At 36.2% G+C, this 12,705-nt stretch overlaps 1 protein-coding gene across 1 annotated transcript in view; it reads right to left on the bottom strand.

Moving 5' to 3' along the window:
• The window catches only part of LOC120425470 (all trans-polyprenyl-diphosphate synthase PDSS1), a 153,493-nt gene that overhangs the window by 18,423 nt on the left and 122,365 nt on the right, over window positions 1-12,705 (bottom strand). The window contains exon 6 of the mRNA XM_039590349.2: window positions 11,564-11,653. Within this exon, the coding sequence (XP_039446283.1) occupies window positions 11,564-11,653 (90 nt within the window). The remainder of the gene's footprint in view (window positions 1-11,563; window positions 11,654-12,705) is intronic.

Genomic DNA, 12,705 nt, shown 5'->3' with positions numbered 1-12,705 from the left:
GTGGAATAAAAAAAGGCGATTTTCAACAGTGTAACTAGTTTTTCTTTTAGGAAACTTTCCAATAAGTCATAAAGCCTGCCGATTTGGCAACACTGTTAAAATACTTAAACAACCGCCAGATGAGTTTGTTTATTTTTTTTATTGGGTCTAAAGTTGAGCAAAAAGTATTTCAAAAATGCGATAAAGTGTACAATGGCTTTATCTGAATGCAAGCATTACAATTATTTCAAGCCTACAGCAAAACTTGGTTTGTATGTCGTGTAATCGATAATGACTAGTTTGTTACTAGGCCGTAAGCATTAAATTGCCCCTGCACTGCACGATTCCACCAATCATTTAATCAGCGATAAAAATGTAAAATTTGTCATCACACATCGTGAAACACTTAAAACATATTTCCACGGCTCACGACTGTATGGGACAAGGTCAAGCCATAATTCTGTGCGATGCATCACCTGAACCGGCACCGAAGGGCACACTAAATTGCGCCCATTTGACGCCCCCAGCATTATTGAGATGCAGTTTAGAACAACTTAAAAAAACTACGAAGACGACGACGAGTTACAAAGCTCCAAATCCTTTGTCTCTAAGCGGGCTCGTTCAAAAACAACGCGCACACAAATTGGCAGTGACCGCAAAAGGCAGTCACTTGTGGCCCGCTGCAATTTACCACTTGAGATAGTGAGTACATTTTGTGGAAGTTTTTTGTTTTTCGTTTTTGCATGACTTGGACGACGGCGACGCCGAAGTGAATGCCCACCCAGCAGCAAGGTCGCGCTAGTCGGCGATCCTCTGAGGGTCCGGGGGAAAGCCACCAGAGCTGGCCAGTTCTGGGTCTGGTTGGCCAACGCTCGCGAGAGTCGTCGTCGTCGTCGTTGCAACTCTATTATGAGTTCCGTTGAAGTTTGCGCCGAGGATGCAACGCCGCAGTACACACACACACTCTGGTAGAGGCTAATTGCGCTTTGTGATTTCGGAAAACGGTCGAAAAGTTTGCGCAAAAAGGGCCCAAAGAGGCTAGTTTGGGGTTGCTTAAGAAGTGTGGGTCATTTCGTCATTTATTGAATCATGAAGAAAATTGCCTTAAATAACTTCAAAATCTTGATTTGGTAAAACGTCCTTTTCGGTTAAATGACCCACTCCCCTATGGTAGACTCAAACATCAGAACGGACACTGTGAAAATCTCGACACTTCAAACTGAACCTGTTAAGGAGGGGGGCAGGTTCAGCAGGGTTGGTGACCCCTTTTTTCAGCTCGGTAAGGTTTTGTTGTTGCTGTAAACAAGTGGGAAGAATAATAACGATGACGACGACGGCGGCGATGACGATGAAGCCGTTAGCTTTGAGTTTTACTGACCCAGAATGACGAGTCACTTTTACTTTTGTCAAGGGGGGCTTTGCGGCAGAGACGCCTAACACACGTGACAAGTGGTTGGCGGTTTTGTTGTTGATATTGTCGTTCTGAGATTGGAGATGGAAAGTGGCGCGGGGTTACGGAAGGGAGGAGCTTGAAATTTTGACCGGTAATTACTCCTTAATTTCTTTTTGCCATGGTGCATTATTTTTAATTTTAATTTTCATGTCAAAATTTTCAAAAAATAATCAGTTTTGCATGATAAGAACATTTTTACATTTTCTTTTCGTACGATTGCAATGACGGTTGCAAATTTCATTTTAAAATTTGAATACAAATATTTATGAATATATGCAAGGTATTTTCCAAACATATAATTTAAACAAAATTATCTGTTGACAAAATTTCTATCACCCTACTGACAGGTGCAAAAATTCTATTTTAATGTAAAAAATAATATTAAAAATAATTAAAAATAAACCTTAAATGTTGTCTTTAGCTATTTCACAATGCACTGCGCTTCACTGAGAGAGATATCAAAAAAAGACTTTCTATATAAATTCATTATAAATATTTTTTTCAGAACTTAATAATAATTTGGGATAGATTTTCCGCTTGGTATTTTACCACATCTATGTTCTTTGACGATAAAAGAAAGCTAGTGAAAAAAGAAATGTTCTAAATCTAAGCCTCAGTTTCATCGGTAGAACATCGCCAAAAGTTTGTTGCTCATGCAATGCACTGCAACTTTGTCCAAGAAAATTTGATTTCCGTCATTCGATTTTTATTTGTATTTTTTAATCCGGATGAAACTTTTTTGGTGCCTTCGGCATGCCCAAAGAAGCCATTTTGCATCATTAGTTTGTCCATTTACTTTTCCATACAAATTTGGCAGCTGTCCATACAAAAATAATACATGAAAATTCAAAAAATTGTATCTTTTGAAGGAATTTTTTCATCGATTTGGTGTCTTCGGCAAAGCTGTAGGTATGGATAGGGATGACACTGAAAAAAATGATACATGGTAAAAAAAATTGGTTATTTTTAATTTCACTTTTTGTCACTAAAACTTGATTTGCAAAAAAACACTATTTTTTTCTGATATGTTTTGGAGGACATCAAATGCCATTCTTTTCAAAAATTTCCAGAATGGGCAAAAAATCTTAGACCTAGTTATGAATTTTTGAATCAATACTGATTTTTTTTTCAAAAAAATGAAATACTGGTCTCAAAAATTATTCAACTTCATTACGATGTAAAGTCAAATTTGCAATCAGAAAGTACTTCAGTGAAATTTTGATAAATTCCACCGTTTTCACGTTATAGCCACTTTAAGGTAACTTTTATAAAAATAGTCGCAATCATTCATTTTAAAAAATTAGTGCCCATGTTTGCCCACTTTTGAAAAGAATATTTTTGAAAAGCTGAAAAAAATCTCTATACTTTGCATTTTTGAACTTTGTTGATACGACCCTTAGTTGCTGAGATATTGCCATTCAAAGGTTAAAAAAACAGGAAAATTGATGTTTTCTAAGTCTCACCCAAACAACCCACCATTTTCTAATGTCGATATCTCAGCAACTAATGGTCTGATTTTCAATGTTAAAATATGAAACATTCATGAAATTTTTCGATCTTTTTGAAAACAATATATTCAAAATTTTCAAATCAAGACTAACATTTCAAAAGGGCGTAATATTGAATGATTGACCCTTTTGAAATGTCAGTCTTGATTTATAATTTTGAAAATATTGTTTTCGAAAAGATCGGAAAATTTCACGAATGTTTCATATTATAACATTGTAAATCGGACAATTAGTTGCTGAGATATTTACATTAGAAAATGGCGTGTTGTTTGGGTGGGACTAAGAAAACGTCAATTTTCCTGTTTTTAAACCTTTGCATGGCAATATCTCAGCAACTAAGGGTCGTATCAACAAAGTTCATAAATGCAAAATATAGAGCATTTTCTCAGCTTTTCAAAAATATTTTTTTTCCAAAAGTGGGTACTAATTTTCAAAAATGAATTACTGAGACTATTTTCAAAAAAGTTACCTAAAAATGGCTATAACTTGAAAACGGTGCAATTTATCAAAATTTCACTAAAGTACTTTTTGATTGCAAATGTTTGCGATCAATATATCGATTTTTGGAAAAGAAAAAACAGTATTGACTTAAAAATTCATAACACGGTCAAAGATTTTATGCCCATTCTGGAAATTTCTGAAAAGTTGGCATTTTAAATCCCCTAAAACATATCAGAAAATGAAAAAAATAAAATAAAAATAGTGGTTTTTGCAAATCAAGTTTTAGTGACAAAAAGTTAGATTAAAAATCACAATTTTTTTTACCGTGTATCATTTTTTTTTCAGTATAGTCCTACAACTTTGCCGAATACACCAAATCGATCAAAAAATTCCTTCAAAAGATACAGATTTTTGAATTTTCATACATCGTTTTTGTATGGACAGCACAGTTCAACAAAAAATCAAATGTTTCTTGTCTCTGAGACGAGAATATGTGTTCCTAGTAAATTTTTGCCTGCTGAATCCGAATCCGGGTCCAGAATTGCTCCAAATGGTCCCAATTTCGAGAAACAGCCGTTTGAAATGTTTGTTTAGGCCAAAATTAGCTACCTTGTTGACTATTTTACAAAAGAACTATTGAATAAACAAATAAACCAATACATGTATCTTAAAGTTCACGTTCTCCTCTTTCTGAAACACCCCTGGTTTTTAAAATTTAGAATTTGACTTGCATGCAAAATTAGAATTTGACTTGCATGCAAGTTGGAAAAAATTGAATGAGAACCAACTGAAAATATAATTTTAAAATGGCTAAAAATATGCGTAGAAACAATCAAATTTTAAAAAAACAGGGGTGTTTCAGAAACGGGAAAACGTGAACTTTAAGATACATGTATTGGTTTATTTGTTTATTCAATAGTTCTTTTGTAAAATAGTCAACAAAGTAGCTATTTTTGGCCTGAACTAACATTTCAAACGGGTGTATCTCAAAATTGGGACCATTTGGAGCAGTTCTGGACCCAGATTCGGATTCAGCAGGCAAAATTCTACTAGGAACACATATACTCGTCTCAGAGACAAAATCTTGTTGGACTGTGCAGTTGCCAACTTTGAATGGAAAATTATATGGACAAACTAATTATGCAAAATGGCTTCTTCGGGCATGCCGAAGGCACCAAAAAAGTTTCAGCTGGATTTAAAAAAATACAAAAATTCAACTTAATTCAAAAATACCGATTTCGTAGAGAACTGCTAAAATGCAATTTTACCTAAATTTTTGTTTAAAACAGTAGAAATTTATAGGAAAATATGTAAATTTGATGTAAAATTTATCATTTTTTGACATAAAGCCTTCCATAGAATCTTTAAAAAGGTTTTTTTTGCATGAGGCTTGTTTTGTTGTAAGCTCACATTTCAACGGACTAATACTTTGATGCCTCTCTGCCCTATCTCGTTCTAACTAGATAGAAATCCCAACAAGCTTAATACAAACAAGAACAGAGGTATTCACTTACTGAAATTGATCTAATTTGACTCAGAGGCTTGAGACAGTGGTGCAATATTTACTATTTGGCTCTTTTGAATTGTTAATTCCAAACTTGAATTTCCAGATTATTTGATTGAATAGAGCAAAAAAAATTTTTTTTTTATATTTGAGTAACTATATTTCAGAAATGAAACCCAAATCTTCATTCATCAAATTTTCTCAGCTTTTTGATATAAATAAGTATTTTTGTAAACACCTAAACAAAAAGTGATATTTTCTCCAAATTGAACTTAAAGTGGCTCATAATTACAAAACGGCGCAATACGCAAAAAATCACTATTTATTCAAATATGTGTAATTCGGCGGTAAAGTTTTTGGCTTTACTTCTCTACACAGTAAAAAATAATGTAAATTTGGAAGTGTAATTTTGGAAGCTTGAATGTTACCTCTTTTATTATATAATTTTACCTCAATTTAGTCTGAAAAAGTAACATTACATTAGAAAAGAGGTAAAATTACACCTTTTTTTCTGACATAAAAGATGTACCCCTTCCCAGATGTAATATTACCATGATTTTTTTCTGTGTATAGCTCAAAAGATGCCCTTTTTGGTCCCCTAAAACACCAATGATACAAAATGGCTTCTGTGATCATAGGGAACCCAACGAAAAGTTTCAGTCAATAAAAAATACAACATTTCCGGTTTTCGTGAGGATTGCTGAAATTTTTCTCTTTCCCTTTCTTTCGTTATTTGCGCTACTTTTAAACTGAAAATAACAAAACATTGTTTCAAAAATTGCGAATTGACATCGAAAATAAATTGTCTTATCTAAATTCTTTTTCGCTCTTTGCGTCTTTCGTAAAAATCAATTTAAAATATTTCAGCGACAAATATTCCTTGCCCAAAACGGTAAAATCTCACCCCAATCACATCCGGGATTTCGCCGCGAATACACAACGCTTACACTTTAATAAACAACGATGACAACGTGTTCCATGTGCACCAGGAAGCGCACCGTTGCCTGGCTGTTGCTCAGATGACAACAGCAACTGAACGAAAAAAAACTAACTTAATCCACCTATGTGGTTGATGCCTTCCTCACTTTTTACCAAACATGGGTATATGAGTGGTTTCATCATTTTTTTAGATCCAGAAAAAAGAACACAATGTATAACTTATGTGGTCATAACTCGAGACAGGGTTGCCAGATCTTCAATGTTTTGGACTCGTTGGAAAGGCCTTTCAATTACCTACCCAACGATGAGTCGGATGATGGATCCGGTCATAGTTTACATACATTTAAGTGAGATCCGGCTTCAAAAATGTACATGAATTCCACTTAAGTGGTCATAACTCCAGACAGGGTTGCCAGATCTTCAATGTTTTGGACTCGTTGGAAAGGTCTTTTGATAACCTTACCAACGTTGGGTCGGATAGTGGAGCCGGACATAGTTTACATACATTTAAGTGAGATCCGGCTTCAAAAAAGTACATCAATATCACTTAAGTGGCCATATCTTGAGACAGGGTTGCCAGATCTTCAATGTTTTGGACTCGTTGGAAAGGTCTTTTGATAACCTTACCAACGTTGGGTCGGATAGTGGAGCCGGACATAGTTTACATACATTTAAGTGAGATCCGGCTTCAAAAAAGTACATCAATATCACTTAAGTGGCCATATCTTGAGACAGGGTTGCCAGATCTTCAATATTTTGGACTCGTTGGAAAGGTATTTTGATAACCTAACCAACAATGGGTCGGATGGTAGATCCGGACATAGTTTACATACATTTAAGTGAGATCCGGCTTCAAAAAAGTACATCAATATCACTTAAGGGGCCTTATCTCGAGACAGGATTGCCAGACCTTCAATGTTTTAGACTAGTTGGAAAGGTTTTTTGATAACCTAACCAATGATGGGTCGGATAATGGATCCGGACATAGTTTACATACATTTAAGTGAGATCCGGCTTCAAGAAAGTACATCAATATCACTTAAGGGGCCTTATCTCGAGACAGGGTTGCCAGTTCTTCAATGTTTTGGACTCGTTGGAAAGGTATTTTGATAACCTAACCAACGATGGGTCGGTTGATGGATCCGGACATCGTTTACATGCATTTAAGTGAGATCCGGCTTCAAAAAAGTACATCAATATCACTTAAGTGGCCATATCTCGAGACAGGGTTGCCAGATCTTCAATGTTTTGGGCTCGTTGGAAAGGTTTTTTGATAACCTAACCAACGATGGGTCGGATAATGGATCCGGACATAGCTTACATACATTTAAGTGAGATCCGGCTTAAAAAAAGAACATCAATATCACTTAAGGGGCCATATCTCGAGACAGGGTTGCTAGATCTTCAATGTTTTGAACTCGTTGGAAAGGTTTTTTGATAACCTAACCAACGATGGGTCGGATGATGCACCCGGACATAGTTTACAAACATTTAAGTGAGATCCGGCTTCAAAAAAGTATATCTATATCACTTAAGTGGCCATATCTCGAGACAGGGTTGCCAGATCTTCAATGTTTTGGACTTTTTAGAAAGGTCTTTTGATAACCTAACCAATGATGGGTCGGATGATGGACCCGGACATAGTTAACATACAGTTAAGTGAGATCCAAATATATGTGAAAACACATTTTTATACATAACTTTTGAACTACTTATCGAAACTTCAATCTGTATAAAACTCGATCTATGGGACCCAAAACCAAGTCGAATGCAACAAGTTCGGGTCAAATCGGTTCAGCCAGTGCCGAGAAACATGAGCTAGTTTGTTGGTCACATACATACATACACACACACATACACACACACATACACACACACATACACACAGACATTTGTTCAGTTTTCGATTCTGAGTCGATAGGTATACATGAAGGTGGGTCTACGACGTTTTTATACGAAGTTCATTTTTAGAGCAGGATTATAGCCTTACCTCAGTGAGGAAGGCAAAAAGAGCCACTTCACGCCCGGCAGATCCTAAAATGGAAAATACATCCCCCATTTGTCACCAGCTTGTGAATGACACCTCTGCGCTCACCTTTTCTGGCACACCGTGTTGTGTTCCCCACCCTTCGAGTTATGAATGAAACGGCACTCTCTGTGCGATATTTTTGTTGTTTTTTGTTGCAACTTCTTTACCGTTGCGACTTTGAGTGTTCAATTAAGGTGCAATGTCAGTGCTCCGTAAAATGACGGAAGTAATTTGTTTCTTGAAGCTAAATTTTCTGCACTTGAAATTTAATAATTTAAAAAGTTAACACAATTTCAGGCGAGGCGAAATTCGATTGAACTATTAATCCGTCAATTGAGCATTAACAGATGAAGGTTCGTCGCTTGCGTTGCCAACCAAGTCACTAGCGACATTTAGCTCCTTCTGGGAGGCACGCGCAGCGTGAAGTGTCATCTTGTGACAGCTTTTGATGCCCTAAGCTGATCACGGAAAGTTCTTCAAGTTGCACTTTGCGCGGCGGCGTGCCTTGTTTGCCGACACAAGGCTTGACAAAATGGTCTTCACGAACTTTTGAATCAATGAGTGAGCCGATGCAAACGGTAGATTATTAGAACTTGATGAAGAGAGCTTTTGAAGGGGCGAATACCGTGAGAAAAACAATTTGTGTCAGGTGGTTTGAAGTATATGAAGAAAAAAAAGTTGCTGTCACATATTTTTATACTCATTTATCAGTTTTTGAGCGGAACAGACTTTGAAAACAGTCTAAAAATTAAAAAGACTTGCTCGGGCGTACAGGCTACCAACCCCTAGAAAGTTTCCTTAAATTTGTTTAAAAGCTGGGGAAATTCGCAATAATTTCTGGCAGTTATTAGTTGCATCCGCTGTGTATCACGCGCCAAAAGCCAATCGAGGCCAATATCTTTAAATGTCTGTAATTTTCACACCGTTTTTTTCGCTATTGCTTTCGGTTCAACATTTCTACTTCTCTTTCGATTCAGTTCGTCTATTGTTGCTGTAGTAGTACTTGCTGTCGGTTGTAGTGTTATTGTTATTTTCGATGCCCCTGTTGTTGTTTGCCTCAGCTACTCGTGTTTAGCAGTTTGCTTATTTATTTTCGAAATACAATTGATTGGTGTGTTTCACCACCACCACAACCCTCGGTGAGTCGGTTCTTGTGTTGAACACCCTCGCAGCTACGAAAACAGAAAAAAACGCTTGAAGAGGCGATATTGCACCCATTTGGGCAATTTATTTACATTAGCCACTAATTACCGCCACGAGTCGGGCGAGCTTTGTGATTCGGGCCGACTTGGTTGCCGATGATGCACTATGGGGTTTCAGGCGGCCATAAATCGAAAAACCGACATACTCTAATTATTTTTTTGGTATTTTTTTTCGAAAATAAACATTCTAACTAAGAAAAATCCGGAGTTTGAAAGTTGTAGGTTCAAAATTCACTGAATTGCAGACCTTCAAAGGCGAAAATGGTAAGAAAAAACATGTTTTTTGACAAAAATATGATTATTTTTCATAGTTGTACTGTGTAGCTGTTTATGTATTTTTTCCTGCATCATTATATATATTCAGAAAGGTAATTGATTTAACTTTTCAATAATATTTTACAAAACACACTTTTACAGGCTAAAAAAATAATAAAAATAAAAAAAGATGGATTTTTATTCAAAATTTAGTTTTTTTCAACTTTGTTCATGGAGTACTTTTTTTGTGTGCATTTGTGCGATCTGAAAATTTTGCAGCTTAAAATTTGAACCATGTCCTAACTTGTCTCCAAATTTCAAAGTGCACTTATGTGCACTTTTTGAGTTATGCCATTTTGAACATTTTGATTCATGCAAGGAAATTAATGATTTCGCGTATACGCTTGGTTAAAATCACATTATTTACCTGCGGAGGCAGAAATGACGTACCTGTTATGTATGTTTTGAAATTGATTTGATATTCATGACTTTGTTGGTACTTAGGTACGTTTAATAAATTAGAAATTCCTATTCTAAGTATTTTACAGAAACGATTCGTCGAATATCCATATCAGTTCGTTGTTGTGTTCTTTTGAAAGTATGGATAATAGGGGAACTATACCCTTTCTCAGCCTATTTCTATTATCGGCCTATCAGCACTTTGATCATGAATTACAGCTTTCATAAAGTGTTTTTGACTGTTCCAAACTAATAAATAGCTCATATAAAAGTGAGCAAGCAACTCTCCATTGTTGATACATCTGAAAATGTTGATTAATAGCGAAAAATGGCAAAAGTGATGAGAATTGGTCGAACGGCTTAGAGTGATTAAAATGGGCATATTTCCCCTAATACCGTAGTGTCCCTGTACGATATACACAGAAAAAAATATGAGAATTTACTCGACACGGAAAAAATGAATCATATGTAAACTCAGTTGATGTAAACTTGAGATTCGATGTAAACGGTTAAATCACACGTAAAATCATGTTTTTACGTATAATTTGTTGCAAATTTACATCAAATTGCATTTGAATTTAAATGTTTGATGACGTGCAAAAGTGTTACATCATAAATGATGTAACAATCAGAAATATTTTTTTGTGTGTAACGAAGCACTATTCTGAAAACGTGAGAACTGCTTTCGAGTATATTTGTAAGAATTACAACATTGCAGAACCATCACATGATCAACTCAGGGAAAAACCACAGAGGAAAAACTACGCACGTTGTTCTGTAGCTTCAAAACGAGGTATACAAAAGCCCATAGAAGAAGTTCATATTTTAAGTAATCTAACGACAATCGGTTACATAGTGATTTTGATTTAGAAGAATTTATCGTGGAAAACGTGAATTTTGCAAGTGGATCAACAAAAAACGTGGACGAGAATCCATACAATGTTCCATAAAATAAACCGTCTAAAATTCTGAAACACCGCAAAAATCAAATTTTAATTGGAGGGGGAGGGGGGGGGGGTCTTCAAAGAGAGATGGATTTTAACTCAAGAAAAAGGGGAGGGAGATTGAACGTAAATCTGAAACTTTAACATAGCATAAACCGCCATTCCGTGCATCAAATAGACAGAGCAAGAATATTAAAATTCACCACTTTAATGCATGTGGCCTCAAATATATGAAAAAATCGAAAATTAAACTTTTTTTTTGGAAAAATATCAAATTTTATTTGTTTTCATTATACTAAGTACAAACTACACAAAAAAGTCACAGAAAAGCAAAAAAATATTTTTGGCCGCTCGCTTATATGGAAATACCCCATAGTGTGATGGTGGCTGGAAAATTTGACTTGTTTTCATGTTTCGCTTGTGAACATGCGACCAATGAGTGAGTTTAAAGAGTTGAACTTTTGGATTGAAATAATAAATAAATATGTTTTAAATTGTTTATCAAACTTGCCACAGTAGCAGTACCGTTCATATGGAATGTTCAAGTTCCACGAAAATGACCTCATCCCAACAGCATATTAATAACTCAATGCAGTAACAAAAACTAACAAAAGTTCGTCCACAGCTGCCAGCATGTCGTCTATTGTCCATTGTTTAGATGTCAACTTTTTTTTTGTATATTTTGCATGCAAAAAGCAAAACATCAGCAATAAATAATGTAACATTTTGCGAGCATTCACACCCGTGCCCAGTTGAGGGGTATGATTTGTGGCTTGTCAATTTCCTAAGTCGAACAAAAAGTACTCATAAAAGACAGTGTTGCCAAACTTCATATTTTCTTAAAACTCACCTGACTGAGGATATGTGTGACTTCGTCGTGTTTAAGGCGGGCCAACAGCATCGATGCAATCGCAAGGACATAATCGCCGGCTTGTGTGACCTAGAAAGAAACAAAAGGAGAAAAAACATTTAATTTTATTGCACTGTGAAAAATCTTCTTTATTGACAATAATCAAATTTCACTTCTTTAAGTGATATTTTGGTTTTTGTGAATTCTCATTAATTTTTTTGAAAATAAATAAATTATTTTTTTTCTGTGTTCATCAAATACATTGTCTCCCCTTGACACTCAATGCAGTTTTAGATTTCATCGCCGCATTCCAATTAGCAAAAGTGCATCGCAAATTCCGTTATCACCCGGCCAACAATCAGCGCCACCCCACCCTTTCTAGCCGTAAGGCAAACCGTTTTAATTAACCCATTCAATGGCAGCAGCAAAAACAGATCTTCAAACCGCACACTCACCACCACCTCATTAGCAATTCATTGAGGATACGTGCGTTGCTTTATTTTGCGGTTTGTCCTTTTCCGGTCGGCTTTTAATGAGCTTTGAGAGCCATTTTTTTTCTTTGCAGAGCGCCCCGCACAACAAGTGCGTGCTTTACATTAATTAGGCGCAAATTATATCGGGCGCTGTTGTAATCGTGTGCGCGGTATGTAAATATGACACCTTACACCGGTTGTTCTTGCGTACCCCCGCCGTCAGCTCGGGCATAGAAGGAGGGTTTCATTCAATAAAATGAAAAACCTCTGCCTAAAACGACGACCCTCCCGATTTGGGTGGAAGAAAGTGAATTTATTGCTCCATTCATTGAAAAAGTGAGCCGAAAAACTACTCAAAAGGTTGAGTGGCGATGGCGTGCGGTGAACTCATGTTGTAAGTGTTGAGCAGGTTTATGACAGGGTGTATTAACAAATTGCACCACCCTACTGCTGGTTAGACGGTTGAATCTCCAGTTACAGCCCAGGGCCCATCCCTTGGCCGGCTCGGATGACCGGTTGGACAGTTTTATATGAATGGATGATGGGATTCTTGACGCAATTGACAACTTTGTGTTATTTAGCGAGAAAGGTGTGGTCGAGGTACATTGTTGTAATTGTACTTTGGTTTGAAGCATTATTTGATATTCGTGTAGAAACTGTGTTACATTA

Source organism: Culex pipiens, chromosome 1 (genome assembly GCF_016801865.2).
Source record: "Culex pipiens pallens isolate TS chromosome 1, TS_CPP_V2, whole genome shotgun sequence".
Taxonomy (NCBI): Eukaryota; Metazoa; Arthropoda; class Insecta; order Diptera; family Culicidae; genus Culex; species Culex pipiens.
Note: the sequence above shows the minus strand (reverse complement) of the source record. Positions and strands in the feature narration are given on the sequence as shown.